The 21,150-nt window shown below is 40.9% G+C and overlaps 1 protein-coding gene across 1 annotated transcript in view; it reads left to right on the forward strand.

The window, feature by feature from the left end:
• The first annotated feature begins 303 nt into the window (after nt 1–303).
• The window catches only part of LOC138431271 (neuronal membrane glycoprotein M6-b), a 39,393-nt gene continuing 18,546 nt past the window's right edge, over nt 304–21,150 (forward strand). Inside the window, 7 exon segments of the mRNA XM_070289519.1 lie at nt 304–371; nt 2,306–2,372; nt 14,160–14,265; nt 14,268–14,299; nt 17,593–17,764; nt 19,829–19,902; nt 20,780–20,849. Of these exon segments, the coding sequence (XP_070145620.1) occupies nt 304–371; nt 2,306–2,372; nt 14,160–14,265; nt 14,268–14,299; nt 17,593–17,764; nt 19,829–19,902; nt 20,780–20,849 (589 nt within the window).

Consider the following 21,150-nt stretch of genomic DNA (forward strand, 5'->3'; position numbering starts at 1 on the left):
GTAGTAAGTGTCATCTGGTTGACTTAAAGAGACATCTCTAAGGTCCAGATGGCTAGAGTAGACTGTCTCTAGCATCTCCTCACAGTTATGGCTGGGAGGGCCTTGACTCATTGGCAAATAAGTTGCTGGGAGCCTGACAGGATTCCACCTTTATTCAGGGATTTTCACATTAAAGTCCTTGATAATGTAACATCTGAGTGGAAAGCCATTTTGCCCCAGGCCCCATTAGGAGAGTGATGATGGCATATAATACTTTTACAATAATAGTCTGTCCCATAGTCAGTATGTCAGCCTCTCGTTAAAATGGTGTCAGCTGCCACTGCTCTTAGACAATGGAGGCCATCCAGAGGCTACAGGATCCAGCCTCTTGGGTAATGTACCACAGGTCACTGCCATGAACCTACTCTTTGTGCCAGCACCCCCAGTACTACTTGCTCTTTCTCATGGACGTACAGAGTGAAAGGTTTGGTCAAATCAGGCAGGCCTAATGCAGGGGCCTCTGTCATGGCTCTCTCATGGTTCAAAAGCATGATTCTATTCTGCTCTCCAAGTTAGAGAGTCATTTCCGGGGCCCATAGTGGCGGCATATAAGGGTTTAGCTATTTGTGAAAAGCCAGGTATCCAAATCTGGCAGAAATCCATGGCTCCCCAAAATTTTCTCACTACCTTTTGGTAGTAGTCTGGCTTATTCAATTGATTACATGTTTTTGTTCTAAGCCTAGAGCACGCCTCCCCTCCCTTATAACAAATCCTAAGTACTTTACCTCAGTCTGGCAGATTTGGGCCTTTTTTTCTTGACACCTTATATCTGGCCTGTTCCAACAGGCCAAGGAAAGTCTTAGTTCTTTCCCAGCACTAAGTATGAGGCTCTGCCGTGAGAAGTAGGTCATCCACATATTGCAGGATTTGGCATTTGGTAACATCCAATGGGAAGAAGAGGAAGTCTGTTACTAAAGCTTCCCCAAATATAGTAGGGGAATTTTTAAATCCTTGTGGTAGCTGATGCCACATCATCTGGGTCTTTCAACCCATTTCAGGGTCCTCCCATTCTAAAACAAAAATCCTCCAATTACCCAATTGGAGCCACTCTTATACAAAGGAAAGCATCTTTGAAGTCCAAACAAGTAAAATACCGGGCATTAGGAGACATTAGGCTTAGCAAGGTATTGGGATTAGGGACAGTTTGGTGTAAAGTCACCATCACCTCATTTGCTAACCTTGGGTCCTGAACTGGCTGATAATCCTTTGCCTCATCCTTCCTTTGGGGCTTCCCTAGTGGCTCAGATGGTAAAGCATCTGCCTGCAATGTGGGAGACCCAGGTTTGATCCCTGGGTCAGGAAGATCCCCTGGAGAAGGGAAAGGCAACCCACTCCAGTACTCATCCTTCTTTACCAGAAGGATAGGGGTGTTCCGTGGAGAGAGGCATTCCACCAGTATGCCTGCCTCCTTCAGCCTATCAATGTGAAGCTTGGTTCCCTCCCTGGCAGCTGGCGGTATAGGATATTTTTTTTGTCTTATGGGCTAGGCCCTTGCCTGTAAGTCTGTTACCACCAGTGGGTGGTTTTCTCAGGTCCAGGGGGGTTGTTTTCACACTATACATCAGGAAACAGCTTTGTTAGGACTTCTGGGTGACTGATAGAGCTTCCATTCATCTTCCCTCGGTACTGTCACAGATAGAAGGAAAGTTTCTGTTCCCACCTATAATTTTGGCTCTTTTTGTGAAACGGATATTTCAGCTCCCAGTTTAGTCAACAAGTCTCTTCCCAATAATGGGACCAGACATTCAGGAACTTACAAAAATTCATGCACAACTTGGTGAACCCCTATCTGGCATAATCTTGGACTATTGAAGACCTGCTGTATCTTCCCTCCAGTTGCCCCAGCAATTGTGATAGATTTATTAGTCAAGGGGGCCACTTGAGTTGTTACCATGAAACACTGAGCTCCTGTGTCCACCATAAAGTCTATAGAACAGTCTCCCACTTCTAAAGTCACCATAGGCTCCTAGGGACCTTGTTCACTGGAACCTCGGTCGCCCTATTCAGAGTCCATGCCCACCATCTCAATCAGCGCATCTGCCAGCTCAGAGGCCATTGGCTTAGTCTTGTTTTAAGGGGCAATCATTTTTCCAGTGCCCAAACCCATGACATCTAGCACACTGGTCTTGCTGAAGGGACGTTCAGGGGCCTGGTTTCCTAGGGTGGAACAGCTGGCTGTTTACTGGGATCTGGACAGCCCAGCACAGTGGCCAGGACAGATATCTTTTGATGAACCTTTGATCATTTTCCTTTTGTTTTTTCTCAGCCTCCTTTATAGCCTCCTGGTCCCAGTTGACAAAAACCTTGTCAGCAATGTCTATAGCTGGGTGCTGGTAAGAGCTGAGAATCCCTCCATTTTTTTGAGTTTTCTCCTACTGTTGGGATATGACTGGACTGCAAAGGCAGCATTTATAAGCCTTTGGTTCTCAGTGGGCCTCTGGATCAAAGAGGGTGTACTGTCGGAAGGCCTCACACAGTCTCTCATAGAATTCTGTTCGAGTCTCATCTGATTTTTGGATCATGGTGTTAGTCTTATGTTAGTAGTCTTGAGAGCCCCCCCTTTTGAGGCCTTGTATAATAACGCTCAGTATTTTTCCAAGGACTGTTTACCTTGGTCAGTGTTGAAGTCCCAATCTGGTCTTCTATCAGGAGTAGCTTCCCAGGCCCAAGTTTCAGGATCCATTTGGCCCTCTGGTGCATTTTCTCAGCACCATTTTCATGTCTCTGTAAGGATCTGGGTCTCTCTTCTGTATTGAAAAAGGTAAGGAGAAGTTGGACTATATCATCCACACCAGCCTGTGGGTCCTAAAAATAGTCTCCATTAGGTGAATCATGCCCTGCAGCTTCTCAGAATAGGGAGGAGTGTGCCTCTGTCACTTTAAGAGAACTGTGGTTGAGAATGGCTGATAGTAAAGAGAAGTGGGGCCAGGACGGATGTGTCCATCTGGTGCCATCTGTGGCGCTGCGTGGACCTCACTGAGAGGCATTTGCAAAACTCCTTTTTCCTGCAACTTCTTTGTGGACCTCCGTTGTTTCCAAACACTTGGTTCCCTGCTCTATTCTCCTTGTAGACTAGGGAAGGGAGGATATAATGCCAGCACAGTCACTCTTACTGTCCCCGGTGGTGCATTAGCAGGGAGGAGAGCTGCCTCCACTGAGGTAGGTGGGGGAGGAAAATCTTCTCCTATTCCCTCTCCCTTTTCTGTGGGCCTCTGCTGTGTTCTCCAGTATGGGGAAGGAAGCAAAAATTCTTCTTCTGGACCATGACATATTTTCTTTGTCTTTTGTTGCTGGAGCTCTGCCAGAGCCAGCAGATTCTTGCTTTCCCTTCTTCTAAGATAATATAATCAGGCCCAAGGGGTTGGGTTTTGCACAATCAATAGCCATGAGTCGACGTACAGTAACTGATCTGGGTTGTCTGGCTGCCCGGTTACAGCAGAGTACATAGTCCAAACTTTGTTCAGTTCTAGGGTTCCCTCTGAGGGCCATCCTACCCCAAAGGATGGCCAGTCTATCTTGCAAAAGGTCCTAAGTTTGTTTGGGGTTAACTTTATGCCATAGTCTCCTCCAAAGCCCTTTCTAAAGTTGTTAATCATACATTTAAGAATGGTTGGCTTGGATTCTCTATCACCCACCCTGGTTTTACTTTCCTTCTATCACTTACGGCAAGTCCAACTTCTATTTTGTCAGTTTTTGCCAAGGTCTTACATCCTAGCCACCACCGATGTCTCCACTCAAAGAAGTAAGACAACTGCCCCTTTACCTCAGGCATGCTGCTGCTGCTGCTAAGTTGCTTCAGTCGTGTCTGACTCTGTGCAACTCCATAGGTGGCAGCCCACCAGGCTCCACCATCCCTGGGATTCTCCAGGCAAGAACACTGGAGTGGGTTGCCATTTCCTTCTCCAGTGCATGAAAGTGGAAAGTGAAGTCTCTCAGTTGTGTCTGATTTTTAGCGACCCCATGGACTGCAGCCTCCCTGGCTCCTCCATCCATGGGATTTTCCAGGTGAGAGTACTGGAGTGGGTTGCCATTGCCTTCTCCCTGAATTTGTCCTAATTTCTTTAATAATTTTTTCTTTTTTCCTCTCTGCTTTATTTATTTCCACCATTCTATCTTCCACCTTACTTATCCTCTCTTCTGCTTCAGTTATTCTACTGTTGGTTTCCTCCAGAGTGTTTTTTATCTCAGTTATTACATTCTTCATTATTAATTTATTCTTTATTTCTTCTAGGTCCTTGTTAAACATTTCTTGCATCTTTTCAATTCTTGTCTCTAATCTATATTTCTGTAACTCCATTTTGTTTTCAAGATTTTGGATCATCTTTACTATCACTACCTGAATTCTTTTCAGGTTGCTTTCCTATCACCTCCTCTTTTGTTTAGTTTGTGGTTATTTATCATGTTCCTTTACCTGCTGAATATTTCTCTGCTGCCTTTCTGTCTTGTTTAGATTGCTGTTTGGGGTCCCCTTTCTGCATGCTGGAAGTTTGTGGTTCCTCTTTAGTGTGGAGTCTGCTTCCTATGGGTGAGGTTGGCCTAGTGGCTTGTTAAGCTTTCCTTGTTGAGGGAGCATGCATCTGTGTTCTGGTGGGTGGAGCTGAATCTCTTCTCTGGAGTGTAATGAAGTGTCCAGTAATGAGTTTTGGGGTGTCTATGGGTTTGGCATTTCTTTGGACAGGCTGTCTTTTAATGTGTTCTTGCTTTGCTCAAGTTTTAGCATGGTATGTCTTGCAGTGGAACCTGTTGGCTTCTGGGTAGAGCCTGATTTCAGAATGCATTTGGAGGCTTTGGGATGAGCTCTTGTCTATTAATATTCCCTGGAATCAGGAGTTCTCTGAAGTTCTCAAGTTTTGCAGTCAAGCCTCCTGCCTCTGGTTTTCAGTCCTTCTTTTAGAGTTGCCTCAAGGCTTGTTCATTCTTACAGCACAAATGATAAAACATCTAGGTTAATGGTGAAACGATTCTCCACAGAAAGGGGCCACAAAAGATTCACAGAGTTACATAGAGAAGAGAAGAGGGAGGAAGGAGATGGAGGTGACCAGGAGGAGAAAGGGGGAGTCAAAAGCAAAAAGAGCAACCAGTAATGAGTTCCCTCAGTGCTCTCCACAATCCGGAACACCCAGAGTCATTCATAGAGTTATATAGAGAATAGAAGAGGGAGGAGGGAGATAGATGTGACCTGGTGGAGAAAAAGGAGAGTCAAAAAGGGAGTGAGTAATCAAGCCAGGAGTTACATCCCTAAGTGAAAATGGGTACTGAAGATTAGATTCTTAAAGGTACAAAATTGAAATCAAGTATCAAAACACAAAGATTAAAAATCTAGAATAAAGTTAGACTCTAAAAAATACAATATAAAAAATACAAAACAAAATCAACCACAAAATTAAAAATATATATATATATATGAAATTTGCTTTTAAAATAGGGTCTTTTTTGGCAAGGTAAATAGTAGGTTATAAGAATGAAAATTAAAGGCATAATAAAGAACTTAAATTTTTTTAAGAAAATTAAAAAGTGATAATAGTGAAAATATATCTAGGAATTTCTCTGGAGTTATTGTGGGCAGTATAGGGTCAGTTCAGTTTCAGATAGTTCCTTGTTCCGTCTGTACTGGTTCTGAAGATCTATAGGTCCCCTGCAATGCACAGTCATTGTTAACTACAGAGTTTTAATCTGTTTCACCTGTCACTGTCAGAATGGTTCCCTCTTTGTTTATTTTGCCTTCTGTTTGCCTTCAGTGTCTAATTTCCTCCCTGACACAAGGGGGTGAAGGTGGCCACTTATTTAGGCTCACTTGTTCAGTTGTTTGTGGGGAGGCAGGGACACTCCAAACAAATATTGGTCGTGTGTGTGGGGAGTGCTCACAGTGTATGGACCACCCTGGGTTTGCCACAGCCCAAGGGCAGTGTGTCCTTCCAGGGTCTACACTGCTCAGCCTACAGGGTGCTCTGCAGGGGCGTTGTCCCAGGTGGGCCCTGACTTTCTTGCACTTTCCAGGTCTAGGCCACTGTGGTTCTCAGTTACTCTGCAAGGGCACAGATCCAGCTGGGCATTTGTTTTGTACCCTTCCCAGATCCGAGCAACTCAGGCAACCAGGTGCTTGGCAAGTGCACTGTCCCAGGTGGGCTGTGCAACTTAATCACTTCACCGGTCCTGGCTGCTTGATTTCCTGGTTGTGCCATGAGAAAACTTTCTCAGGTGTGCCTTGTGTCTCCTCTGGACAGCTAATCTTGGGCTGCTGCTCTCCTGGTGGATGTCAACCACCCAGGATCCCAGGAAGACATGGTTGGCAACTGGGAACCTGCTCACAGTTTGGTGGAAGATGCCATCTCTGGATCTGAGACTGCAGCAGCCCCTTGCCTTCCTGCTCTGGCTGTCACATGCCTGCCTCTCTACCTCTGGGAGTGGAGGGGCCAATACACAGCTAGCTAGCTCTCCTTTGGTATTTGCTCAATACTTTGTTCTGTGAACACTCCAGGCTGTGGGTTAGAGTCTTTCCAGGGAAAGTTCTTTTTTTCTGGTCTCTCTGGAAATCCCACCATTTAGGTTGCTATCTCATGTTTGCTCCCTCAGATTGTGCTCAGGACATTCAGGCCTGATCATTAGGGTCGGTGATGCAGCCCGTGCCTCCCTACCCAGCTCCTGCTCACTGGTGGTGGACACGAACATCTGAGCTACTTCTCCACTCACTGGTAGTTGCTGTTAGGGACTATTCTGTGGGTTGTTTTTTTTTTTTCCTCTCCCAATTATGTTGCCTCTGAGATTACAAAACTCCCCACAGAGGTGTCTGTGAGAGGGTTTCCTACTGTGTGGGAACTTCTCCTTCACAACTCCCACTGGAGGACAGGTCTCCATCCCTAAATCTTTTGTCTCTCTTTTTCTCTTTTATATTTTGTCCTATCTCCTTTCAAAGAGAATGGGCTGCCTTTCTGGGAGCCTGGTGACCTCTGCCAGCATTCAGAAGTTGTTTTGAGGAAGTTGCTCATCATTCAAATGATGTTTTGATGAATTTGTGGGGGAGAAAGTGTACTCCTACCCTATTCCTCCACCATCTTGGGACCACCCCAAAGAACTTCTAGAAGTGGATTTAAAGTGTTAGCTCCTCACAGTAGTTTTTTCTTCTTAAAGAAACTACAGTGTACAAAGTACTCTAGACTTTGTAGAAAGCAATAGGAATATGTGTCCCTACCTAGGCAATAATTGTATTGGCTGAATCCCTCTGATGTAACTATTTTAGAACTCTGGATCCTGTTTAAGAAATACAGTTTGCAGAGGAAAGCTTGAAGGATTAATTTTGTTCAATTTCAGCTGTTAAATTGGAAAAATTCTAATTATAGTAATGTAGTTTTCAAATCTTAAATGTATTCTTTTTTGTTACCACAGTGAAATTAACACTATACACAAAAAGAATGTTCCATTACAAAAATTAACTGAACACAATAGAAGACAGTAATATGAGAAATAAGAGAGAAAACACCTATAAGATTTACATATAGAAAAAATACAAAATGTACAAAGTCACTCCTTAGCAGTTTTACTTGAAATATAAATGAATTAAACTCTACAATTAAAAGGCTGAGTCTGAAAAAATGTGTAAAAACTACATGATCAACTAAATGTGGCCTACAAGACACTCATTTTAAACCCAAAGATGAAGTAAAGGTGAAGGAAGAGGGGAAGTAATATTCCATGCAAAGAGTAACCAAAGAGCCATGCAAAGAGCAGGAGTGGCTACATGAACAGTATGCAAAGTAATCTTTAAATCTGAAAAGTTTAAAAGAGATGAAAAGGATATTATTATATATTGATGAAAGATTCAAGAAACCAAGAAGATAAAATAATTATAAACATTACTTAGCAATACCAATAATAGATAACCATGTATGAAATAAAATTAGACAAACATGAAGGGACAAACAGACATTTCTACAACCCAATACAGATAGTAAGGAAACAGAAGAATAGAATAACAATAATTCAACTGAGCTACCAGAGATATGCAAGACATTTTACCCAACAAGAGCATGAAATCTTCTCAAGTGCTCATGGACATATTCCAGGGTAGATTATATATTAGACCACATATTCAGTGTTAATGGAAATGTACATCATACATATCAAACTCCAACAAAATGAATTTAGATACCAATAACAAAAGGAGAATGGAAAATTAAGAAATTTATCACAATTAATTTAACACAATAACAATACAGTTTTTAACTGTAAAAAACTTATGGGATGCAGTGACATGGAAGAAATTTAAAAGTTCAAATTCTTATGCCAACAAGTATGCGTCTGAAATTAACAACCCAACTTTATAACCTAAGGAATTAGAAAAAAAAGAATAAACTAAAAACTAGCAGAAGGAAGGAAGTCATAAGGATTAGTGTTCATATAATAGAAATAGAAGGTGGAAAAATAGTAGAAGAATCAATGTACTAAAAGTTGGTTCTTTGAAAACATTAACATAATTGACAAACTTTTAGGTAAATGAACTAAGAAAAAGGACAGAGGGACTCTTTCTGGGGCAAATTCCTAGAAACACAAGATTAACCAGGGTTAAGTGAAGAGGACCTAAAAAGCCTCTTGATGAAAATGAGAGAGGAGAGTGAAAAAGTTGGCTTAAAGCTCAACATTCAGAAAACAAAGATCACGGCATCTCATCCCATCATTCCATGGGAAATACATTGGGAAACAGTGGAAACAGTGTCAGACTTTATTTTGGGGGGGGTTCCAAAATCACTGCAGATGGTAACTGCAGCCATGAAATTAAAAGACGCTTACTCCTTGGAAGGAAAGTTATGACCTACCTAGATAACATATTGAAAAGCAGAGACATTACTTTGCCAACAAAGCTCCATCTAGTCAAGGCTATGGTTTTTTCAGTGGTCATGTATGGATGCGAGAGTTGGACTGTGAAGAAAGCTGAGCACCGAAGAATTGATGCATTTGAACTGTGGTGTTGGAGAAGACTCTTGAGAGTCCCTTGGACTGCAAGGAGATCAGTCCTGGGTGTTCATTGGAAGGACTGATGCTAAAGCTGAAACTCCAATACTTTGGCCACCTCATGCAAAGAGCTGACTCATTTGAAAAGACTCTGATGCTAGGAGGGATTCGGGGTAGGAGGAGAAGAGGATGAAAGTGGATGAGATGGCTGGATGGCATCACTGACTCGATGGACATGGGTTTGGGTGAACTCTGGGAGTTGGTGATGGACAGGGAGGCCTGGCATGCTGCAGTCCATGGGGTCGCAAAGAGTCAGACACGACTGAGTGACTGAACTGAAGTGAACTAAAACCAAAAGAAAAAAGAATATTTGAACATACTTATAATCAATAGGAAGACTGAATCTGTAATAAAGATCTCTTAAAAAAGAAAAGCCCTTAGTGAATCAGCAAGATAGTGGAGGATTTGGTGGATTGGAGTACTTCTGTTCCCACAGATGCATAAGGAATACCCCATCAGACACAGAAGATCTTGCAGAACACCGGCTGAGAGCAGGCAGGAGTCCATGACCACCAGAAAGGAATATATAGATCCACACAAAACTCCGAAGAATGAAAGAAGAAAGGGAAAAAGGGGAAAGTGAATAGAACTGGACCTGCTATGGGAACTGAAGCAAGTGTGAGATCTCCACATAGGAGCAATACTTTGAGACAGAGGGAAGGTATTTGAGGCTGTTAAGAAAGTGAAGCAGCTAGCTGATCTGTGAGGGTCTGAATGTAGTGATAACCACACAGAGAATCCATGCCACAGTCCTGCATGCCACAGTGAGGGACATTAGTCCCTGGGAACCTGCAGCAGTTGGGAACTGGACTGTAGGGATTGGAGAACAATCACATGGTGAGGTCTGCTGTTGACTGTGGGGAAATGACCTGTAGGGATATGAGAGAGATCACAGTGGCAAATGCCTCTGGAGGACAGATTAACAGCCATGGATGCAGGGCAACACTGCTGAGTCATGTGCAAGGGTGGAACCATCACTGTAGCTTCTTTTCTCTCCAACAATAGAGAAAGACCCCAGCCAGAGGGGCCTTTGACTACCTGCTGTGGAAAGCCAGGGAGGCTGTTTGAGCAGAAAGAACCCTTTTAGAACTAATCTTCTGTGCCTGTGGCCACTGGCTCTGCTGCATCCCTGACACCACTGAGGTCCCCATAACCCAAGCAGCTGTACCATGCCACACCTGGCCCTCACTGGGGCAGACCCAAGTCCTCCAGGGCAGCCTCAGGAGCAAACCCCAGTGGACAAACTACATGCAGAGGTGGAAATAAAACCACAGTTAAACCCTAGCGGCAAGGTGATTAATGAAGAGGATCAAAACCTTTTCCATCAGCTGTACAAGCTGCACATTAAATTCACTTGATCGACTACACAGACTGTGTCTCTATGGAGTACATAAAAGTACAAATGAGAATTCCCATGGAAGAAAACACACTGGGAGTTTTAAGAACACACAGGAACAGGGCCAGATTAGAGTGTGAGCAGTTCCCACAGCAGGTCCAGAGACCCATCCTCCCCGGCATTGGAGAGCTTCTTGGAGAGATGGGGCTATGCTCTGGCTCATGGTGGGGACTAGGACACTGACAGTTGAGATCCTAGGAAGACATTTATTTTTATTACTATGCATTGATTTGTTCTGTTGTTTGTTCTGTAGTGGTTTCTTTTTTCCTTTCCTTTATCCCCCCTTTGTTTTCATGGTTATTGCTTTTCTTATTAGCATTATTTCTATTTAGGCTGCTGGGAACTTTTTTAAAAATCATAATTTTTCTTTTATGTGTTTTATTTTTAATTTAGCTTTCTATGGTTCTGGTTTTTGTTGTTGTTGTTGTTCTGTTCCTTGGTTTGGTTCACAATAGTCACTCAGCTGTGTCTGACTTCTTGTGACCCCCATGGATTGTATCATGTCAGGCTCCCCTGTCCTTTACCATTTCCCAGTGTTTACTCAAACTCATCTATATTAAGTTGGTGATACCATTTAACCATGTCACCACTGCCATCCCCTTCTCCTCCTGCCTTCAATCTTTTCCAGCATCAGAATCTTTTCCAATGAGTCAGTTGTTTGCATCAGGTGGCCAGAGTATTGGAGCTTAAACTTAAGCATCAGTCCTTCCAATGAATATTCAGGACTGATTTACTTTATGATGGATTGGTTGGATCTCTTTGCAGTTGGAGGGACTCCTAAGAGTCTTCTTCAGCACCACAGTTCAAAAGCATCAATTCTTCTGTTTTTATAGTTTTTCCTTAATATTCACAGATTTTCTCAATATATACTTCTATTTAATTTTGCCTGTCTTCACCATGTTTTAGCTCCTGTTTTCTTTGCTTTATTTCTAACTTTTCTTTGCTTTATTTATCACAAAGCTAGTGGAGGTGATGGAATTCCAGCTGAGTTGATTCAAATCCTAAGTGATGATGCTGTTAAAATGCTACACTCAATTTTGGTTCAAATCCTAAGTGGTGATGCTGTTATAATGCTACACTCAGTATGCCAGCAAATTTGGAAAACTCAGCAGTGGCCACAGGATTGGAAAAAGTGTTTTCATTCCAATTCCAAAGAAGGGAAACACTAAAGAATGTTCAGACTACCATATAATTGTACTCACTTCACATGCTAGTTAGGTAATACTCAAAATCCTTCAAGTAGGCTTCAGCAGTGGCCACAGGACTGGAAAAAGTCAATTTTCATTCCAATCCAAAAGAAAGACAGTGCCAAAGAATGTTCAAACAACTGCACTCATCTCACACACTAGCAAAGTAATGCTCAATATTCTCTAGGCCAGGCTTAAACAGTATGTGAACTGTGAACTTCCAGACATTCAAAAGGGATTTAGAAAAGGCAGAGGAACTAGCGATCAAATTGCCAACATCTGTTGGATCATTGAAAAAGTAAGAGTTCCAGAAGAACATTTACTTCTGCTTTATTGACTATGCCAAAGCCTTTGACTGTGTGGATCACAACAAAATGTGGAAAAAATTTAAAGCAATTAGAATTCCAGACCATCTTACCTGCCTCCTGAGAAATCTGTATGCAAGTCAAGAACCAACAGAATCGGACATGGAACAGCAGACTGGTTCCAAATAGGGAAAGGAGTACATCAAGGTTGTATATTGTCACCCTGCTTATTTAACTTTTATGCAGAGTACATCAAGTGAAATGCCAGGCTGGATGAAGCAAAAGCTGGAATCAAGCTTGCCGGGAGAAATATCAATAACCTCACATATGCAGATGACACCACCCTTGTGGCAGAAAGCGAAGCAGAACTATACAGCCTCTTGATGAAAGTGAAAGAGGAGAGTGAAAAAGTTGGCTTAAAACCCAACATTCAAGATCAAAGCTAAGATCATGGCATCTGGTCCCATCACCTCATGGAAAATAAATGTAAACAATGGAAACGGTGACAGACTTCATTGATGGTGACTGCAGCCATGAAATTAAAAGATGCTTGCTCCTTGGAAGAAAAGCTGTTACCAACCTGGACAACATATTTAAAGCAGAGATATTATTTTGCAGACAAAGGTCTGTACAGTCAAAGCTATTTTGTTTCCAGTAGTCACGTATGGATGTGAGAGTTGGACCATAGAGAAAAGGCTTAGTGCTGAAGAACTGATGCCTTTGAACTATGGTGTTGGAGAAGACTCTTGAGACTCCTTTGGACTGTGAAGAAATCAAACCAGTTAATCCTAAGGAAAACCAACTTGAACATTCATTGGAAGGATTGATGTTCAAGTGCCAATACTTCAGACACCTGTTGCGAAGGATTCATTGGAAGAGACCCTGATGCTGGGAAAGACTGAAGGGTAGGAGGAGAAGGGGATGACAGAGGATGAGATGGTGGGACGGCAACATTGACTCAATGGACGTGAGTTTGAGCAAACTCCAGGAGATAGTGGAGGACAGGGGAGACTGGTGTGCTGCAGTTCATGCAGTCACAAAGAATCAGACACAGCTTAGAAACTGAACAACAACAATCTTCACAAAGAATCAGACACAGCTTACAGACTGAACAACAACAATTTTCACAGTCTTCACTACTGTATTTTTGTAGTAGTTTTGAAATCAGGAAGTATGAATGCTTTGCTTTTGCTCATGTTTTTTTTCAGGATTTGTTTGCCTGCTATCTCAGGAGGTTCTTTGAGATTCCAAATAAATTTTAGAATGTGTTTTTCTGTTTCAAAAAAAATTCAGACTTTCACACTGAGAATATTAAATGTTTACATCACTTTGGGTAAAAATGACAGCCTAATAGTATTATAACTTCAGTCCATAAACATGATGTCTTTCCATTTATTTCATTCATCAATTTCTTTCAGAAATGTTTTATAGTTTTCATCAGACAACTCTTTTATATGCTTGGTTAAGTTAATATTAAACATTTTAAGTTATCTTTTGGATACGACTGTAATTGGAATTTTAACTTCTTTTTCACATTGATCAGTGATACATATAGAAATGCAACTGATTTTTAGGTAATGTCTTTGCATCCTGCCTCTTCACTAATTTAATTTCTAGCAGTTTTGCTTGTGCATTTGTGTGTGAGATCATAAAGTTTATTTACATATAAGATATCAAGTAAAACATAATTTTACATGCTTCTTATTTTTTATTCTTACCTAATGGGTCTGTATAGGATTTCCACTGCAATACTGAATAGAAATGCTAAAAGCAAGCATCATCATCATAGAAGAACTGCTTCATTTTTATCATTTATTATGAGTCTGATATGGGTTTTTATTAAGGGTTTTATTATCCTTGGTAGTTTCCTTCTAATCCTATTTGTTGAGTGTTTTATCATTGGACAGTATTGCATGTTATCAAATATGGGTTCTGGATAAATGACTTGTCAATGTCTACATTTCCTTACATGTAGATGGATCTCATCTAATAAGTACTAAAAGTTGAACAAGGCCCTTCCCAAAGGAAACTTCTCCCTTGTCTGGAAAGGTTGCCCACCTTGGAAGAAGGGCCCAGGTTTTGGTTGTCTGGATAGGGGTGCCTTCCTGCTGTCACAGGATGTCACCCACCCTCATGGCCTCCCTCCAGAGGCCAAAATCATCTGTTCACCAAACCATGAATGTAACCACTTGGAATCTTCTTTTTACACAATACAACTGATACAATTATGTCATCTATGGAAGTGCATCCTGTTTCTTCTTGTATGGGATCATTCTGCTGGCAGAAGGCTTTTATACCATAAGCTCAGTGAAAGAACTGTATAGGGAGTTTAAAAAACTGCCTGTGTTGTGTGCATCAGCGAAATGGTGAGTACAGATCCCCAGTGACTGAAAGCCAGCCAAAGCCACAGCTCTGTGTGTTTCTATGTATTGAAGATTTGGTTAAAACCTCACTGACAGTGCATGGAAGGTCTATGATACAGGTAATGTTCATTCTGATTTAAAGTCAAGAACATGAAGAAAGCCTCAGCATATTATTGAGGATAAATTAAAATCAATGACTGGCAGTATTTAATTATTTCAATTATCAATGTACAGATAATAAAATTATTGAATATTTTTTGAAATGTCAAGTTCCTATTAAAAATAACTTTCATAGCTCTCACTCTTCTCCTTTGATTTTAAGTATGGATAAATTTGAATATGACTTTTATGGCTATAAAGACTTCTATACATTATGAGAAATTGTCACAAAGCTTCTGGAGGTATTTATCAAGCACCTATTACAGCTAGCAGCTAGCACTTATTTCATCAGTGGCAGTGTGAGGATTTAAATTTAGGCCTCTGTCATCAACAAGTATATGAGCTAAAGCAGGCAGTGAGAAATTATAATCTTTACATGAAATCTATTCCAGTACCCATTTGTTTATTTTTTTGCTGTTTATGAACAAACAATGATGCTTATATTTGAAAATATTTCACAGGGGTAATGGAGATGAAGACTGTCTAATCATGAGAAAATCATACAAAGTAAATTTAAGTGTTGTTGGCACACAGCTACATTTATTCAAGAAGCTCTGGCACAAGTGGTAGTAAACTATTTTGGAGATCTGAACTAGGCTTCAGGGAGAGGGTAGAGGAACACAAATCCAGACACTGGGAAAGATGGACTCTTTATGGCTCTATACTTCAGTGTGAGGTGAGAGAAAGGGAAGAATGCTAAGTCTCTGGGTTTGACAATGTATTTGAGGAGGGAAAAAGTGAAAAATGCAAGGACATATAAACATATATACTAGTACAGACTTGGACACAAAACCTTCCAAAGGACAAATAAGAGTCCTCATGAGACTGTCATTCGAGAAAAGTATGTTGTTTAGAAGTATTTATGGAGATGAAATACCACCTTCATTTCTACCACTTCTTTAGTGACTTGAGAATTTTCAGTCCCAGGACAACAAACGGATCTTGAGTTCACTTTGGGTTTTAAGGTTGAGTTCAAAGAACAATGGAATGAATTAATATAAGGCTTTGGGAATTTAGCCATTATTAAAAAAGACAAGTAAGAGACTACTATTCAATTAGAGGGAATCTGTTTTTTTTCTGTGTGTGGCAAGGAGGAGCTGGCTTTGTCTAAAAAAGTGAAGAGTACATAATAATAAAAACAAAGAAAAATCTTCCTGGAAATTTTTAGACAACAGTTTACCCATGCTAACTTCTACTCATGAAGTTGTAAAAGTGAAAGGGATTAGTTGCTGCAGTGGCATAGATGCAAATCAGAAACTACCTGATGTTGAACATTTTAGATACTTGAATATTTGAGCTTTTGCCTTATCATTCAGGGTTTCCTAGTTAGTACAAGAAGCTAGTGCCAAGGCAGTGGGTGCTTCACTCTAAGCCAGGTGGGAGGCCATTTGGGCCTATTTGGAGCAGTTCTTTTGGGGATTGTGTGGTGAGCAAATATGGAGCTTCTGTACCACAGAACAGGTTGGCAGACTATCCTCCATTCCATATAGACTGCTTTTATCCCTTCTATATTTTATGGTCAGTTTAAGAAAAGGTCTATTCTAGAAACTTTCAAAGCCACTGTTGTTTGGGGAAGAGTTGTATTATCTTCACTCATTTCTTCATTTGTTTACCTGTGCCTTGAACTCTGTGCTTTCATTGATATATCAAATGGATATTGAATGGGCTTTCATTGCAGCATGGTAGGAAGACAAGTGACTGATAAGGCTGGAGCAACATGCTGAGAACTCAATAACTTGTTTGAGTTAGGAAAGACTACAACTCTGCCCATCGGGGAGAACAGAATTGCCCTTCAGAATTCCTCACTGTCCCCACCCCTACCCTGTTCACCAGGGGAAGCAGATATGAATGCCCTGCTGCTGATGATGCTAAGTCACCTTAGTTGTGTCCAGCTCTGTGCGACCCCATAGATGGCAGGCCATGAGACTCTAACATCTGTGGAATTCTCCAGGCAAGAACACTGGAGTGGGTTGCCATTTCCTTCTCCAATGCATGAAAGTGAAAAGTTAAAGTGAAGTCACTCAGTCGTGTCTGGCTCTTAGCAACCCATGGACTGCAGCCTACCAGGCTCCTCCATCCATGGGATTTTCCAGGCAAGATTACTGGAGTGGGTTGCCATGCCCTAGGGAGCGCTAATTACTGCAGGAAGGGAGGTCCACCAAAGAACTACCAGACATTTTCCAAGTGTATATGTCTTATTAGAAAGAAAGTAGTTTTGTTTTGAAGGGAAAGGAAAAGAAATCCTACACTGGAGTAGCCCAATTATAATTACTGAGGAGGAACAAACTATGAAACTGCTGAAAGATGGGATTCCCTGGTGTCTCAGTGGTAAAGAACCTATCTGGCAATGAAGGAGACAAAGGTTTAATCCCTGATCCAGGAAGATCCCATAGCCTTGAGGCAACTAAGTCCATGCACCATAACTATTGAACCTGTGCTCTAAAGCCCATGCTTTGCAAAAAGAAAAGCCATGGTGATGAGAAGCTTGAGCACCACACCTAGAAAGAAAAGGCCATATCTAGAGAAATGGGCTGTGTAGCACCAAAGACCCAGCACAGCCAAAATAAATAAATAAAATTATTTTTAAAAGAAACTACTGAAATCTGCTTTGGTATTTTAAAAAATTCACAAATTTGGAAAACTTGTGTTCTTAAAATAAAACAAAGTGAGTTGTTTCTACAGTTTCCTTAGGTGACCAAAAGGAGGCAAACAGCCTGGCTGCAAGGTGAACCTCACATAAGCCAGCTTTGGGTCTTTCCAGTCAAAAAAAAAAAAAAAATAGCCAAACTTAACTGAACTCCCAAGGCCTCACCCATGCACTCTGTTGGTATATATTCTGAGAATGTAAATGCAAGTACAATATGGGAGATACTTTCACTAGCTCTGTGACTTTGTACAAGATAGATAACCTCTTGGGCCTTATATCCTACTTAACTGAGAGAAGGACTTGAAAAGTTCCTTTAACTGTCTTGATTCTCCTACTCTCCCTATCTGGCACCAGCTTTGGAGATACTGTGGTCCAATCAGTGCTCTGATTGCTTCCCACAGTTTCAGTATTGGGAGAAATGTCCTATTATTCCTTCGGGGGGCTGTTCTTTGCCCTGGTTAGTGACAATTTTTTTTCCTTTTTGTCCTAGCTTGTCTTCCTCACCTATGTATTGAGGGTGGCCTGGCTAGCTGTGTTTGGTTTCTTGGTAGTGCCAGTGTTTACGTTCTAAAACATATGGTCCACCTGTGAAGTCATCAAGTCCCCCTAGACCAATGGGACAGCAGGGGTGGAGCACATCTGTGTGAACATCAGGCAATATGGTAATTCTCGTGCAATCCCCTGATTCATTGGTATCCTCTGTGCGTGTGTTTGGGCCTTAATTATTATAGGAGCACCTAAGTGTCTGAACCTGCTGCATTCATTCTATTGGAAGATTTTATACTCTTTCCCTCAATATGCTCTATTTTCTGGATAGAAATATCAGACTTTTAGTTTCTAAAGAATGTCATTCAAAATGTTATATTTAAAAATTTCAAAGTATTTGGTAAAAACATTTTGTGACAAAAAATACTTTATGATGCGGTTAACTAAAAAAGACATGGATAGTCACTAAAAGAATTTTGTATTTTCCATTGATTTTCTCATTTTTATATCATTCAACTTTTCACCCAAACTATTTTGCACACACTGCATAATCCACTTAATTTGCATATCCAAACTGTTCAACTCATATCTTTTAAAATGTCTTTTAATTGCTTTAACTTCATTTATACTATAAAACACAACATAAAATCCAGCTGCATTTTAAACTCTTCAGAAAGTACTCAATCAATGTCAGCTGTTGGAAATCTCTTCAAATATATTTTCTAATGAGTGGGCTCCTCACCATAGGCAGCAAAAGTTGATTCATTTTTATAGGACACAGAAAGAGCCAGGGTACCTCTTGTCCATCACTGCAGATTCCACTTTCCTTCTGAGTCAGAAACAAGGGGGGAAAGAGCTTTTAATTAAAGCTGAAGTGGAAATTAATATTCTTTCACAGTTTTTCTGGAGGGATGTGATTGTTCTCATTTTGATTCTTGTTTTTCCCAGGTGGCTTATCTTTATCATCTTATTTTATAGCATAATAGGGAGGTTATTGAAAACTGCAGGCTGGATCAGTCTCTTCTCATAGAGATCAAGGTTCAACAGCACTGTTTTTTATGAGGGATTAAAAACAAATTCTACATTTTAATGTTGAAATGTTCACAAAAGAATTTCCAGACATTTATAATTTTCCTAGTTCTTAAATATTAGTGAATCTTTTTTCACTACAACATTTGGTCTTCAGTAACTGGTTTAAATCTTCCATATTTGTCCATTTACTAAATCACAGTCTGGAGACTTATCATTTCTCATTTTACTAAAAAATGAAAGTTATTCTTGGTCCCTGATAAAAGATGGGAAGGACTATGGATTGTACGTTTTAATCTTTTTTCCCTTATTTCCTGACAAAAGTGAAATTTTTAGCTATGTTTAATATTTAAGCACACACTTACTCATGAAACATATACAATTATCTTTGGGTTGCAGACTATCCATGTCTTTTTTTAGTTAACTGCCTAATGGGCAGTTGCCACTATGAATTACACTGAGAGACCAACTATATACTTCACATGGGTTTTCTTTTGAAAAGATTTCCAATTGGACTTTTAATCCAAAATATTTATATTTTTGATGTACTTAAAATATTAAACATAATAAAATGCATTTCTACATTTAAAAATAAATAGGCACAAAATACAAATACAAAAATTTGTGATTCATAAACTATGCTATCAAATTTTCATGATAGTTTCCGAGTTTATATTCTTAATTTTGGTAGTTATCTCATGTGGACTAATAAAAACATCAAATCCCCTCTTTGATTTGGAAGATCACAGACCAAGACATTCATGTGGAAATGTATTTGAACTCAGTATGATATAATGGTGATATGAAGAGGAGTTTTACTGGGGGGAGGTCATCCTGCAGTCATTTAACTGTTTGTAATTAATAGTCCATAAATTCAGTGTAGAGAAAACCTAGCTTTGATAACCTGTTTTTACAGTCACTGAAAATAAGCATACAATTTCGGGGGAGTGGAGGTTGGGTTGGGGAGGAAGTCAATTTGTTTCCCCTTCTGGTGGAATAGTTAACTTTGGTCTTGACCAAACTTGGTCTTGTCCAAATAAAACTTTTTATTGTTCCAAAAAATTTCTTCTACAGAGAGTGGATATACCAATTGTTGATGAAGAGTGTTTCATATGATTGTGCTGTAATTTCCATTGAAAGAGGAGGCCCTGATGCTAACAGGGGTGCTAGAGTTTGTGCTAATCATCCTTCTGCAGGAACTCGCTTCTTAGGAATCATCCCTTGGAATGCTTTCCCAGGAATAATATGTAACTCAGCCCTGGAAAACATCTGCAGCACCAGAGAGGTATGCCCCATTCCCCCAGCAGGTCCTAGACAACTACTGGGCACTTCAGGCTGAGGCAAAGGGTGCCCTGAGCCACCATTTTCCACCTAGACAATGGCCTTGTCTCATAGCTAAACCCCCTGAGTGAAGGTCCTGCGCCATGAGACAGCTTTCTCTTTCGGTGATAACTGGAAAGTAATTCCAATCATGCCAAGTCTGAATATATCTCAATTCTTTTGTTTCATCTTCAGATAGTTTTTCAAATAGAATGTTTGTCACACAGGACCAAAGTAAATTTTCATAGAGAAGACTGCCCTCAATTTGTGTACAACCAAATTTTTATGCACTGTCACTTAATCTTTTGTTTCCAGACTGAGTTGTTGGTATTGCTTGGTCATCCTTAATGGGCAATAAATGCTGACCTTAATGGGCAATAAATCCACTATGGCTTAAAATCTCTCTATCCTAAAATAGTCTTCAGGCAATGGCTTGTGACTGTTTATAAAAGCAGATTCTCAATGCACTTGTGGGAGCTTGCATTTAAGAGGATCCTGATATGGTTTTGGAAGCAAGGACCAGTTGCAATAATCAGGGCCCACCACCTACTTGCCTCTTGGTCACCACCTACTTGCCTCTTGGTATGTACATCCATGATCTGGGCCACAGGTGGCATGCATGCAGGAGCAGTATAATATTCTGATTGTGGGGAGCAGCCCCAGGCCTGGGGTGTTGGCATGGGGTACAGCCTTTTGCCAAGTTTCGAAAGCTCCCCAGGTAAGCCCAGCATGTGCCTAGCTTTCAGAAATCAGCTGTACAGAGGAAAAGGGAGTGCTCCCAGAATAGGGGAGGCCATTACTCCCCCATAGAATGCTCACCTTGGTGCCCAGTTCTCTCCTAGTTATACATGTCCTATCACCTGTTCATAGTGGCCTGTGCTGGAGCTGGTGCCACCATCATTGCCCTGGTGAGTTCTGGCCCTCTTCCCTGCAGGCACTGTCCAACAGATTTCCCTTCCAGCCAACACATCAGGGACTCAGCTTTGGTTCAGGTGCCCTTGTGTAAACTTACCCCATAGCTAGCTTCCAGAAAAGGCAAGGTGCTGGTCTTGGCATCTATGGTAGGTGATGAGATTTGGATTCTGCTGGGAAGAAGAGAGGATATCACCACTGGAATATATATTAACTAGGGCTAATACATGTTGCAGTTAGCCCTTAATTTCTGTTGTGATTATAAATGTGAAAAATGACACACCCTAGGCTCTGAGCTGGC

Source organism: Ovis canadensis, chromosome Y, assembly GCF_042477335.2.
Source record: "Ovis canadensis isolate MfBH-ARS-UI-01 breed Bighorn chromosome Y, ARS-UI_OviCan_v2, whole genome shotgun sequence".
Classification (NCBI taxonomy): domain Eukaryota; kingdom Metazoa; phylum Chordata; class Mammalia; order Artiodactyla; family Bovidae; genus Ovis; species Ovis canadensis.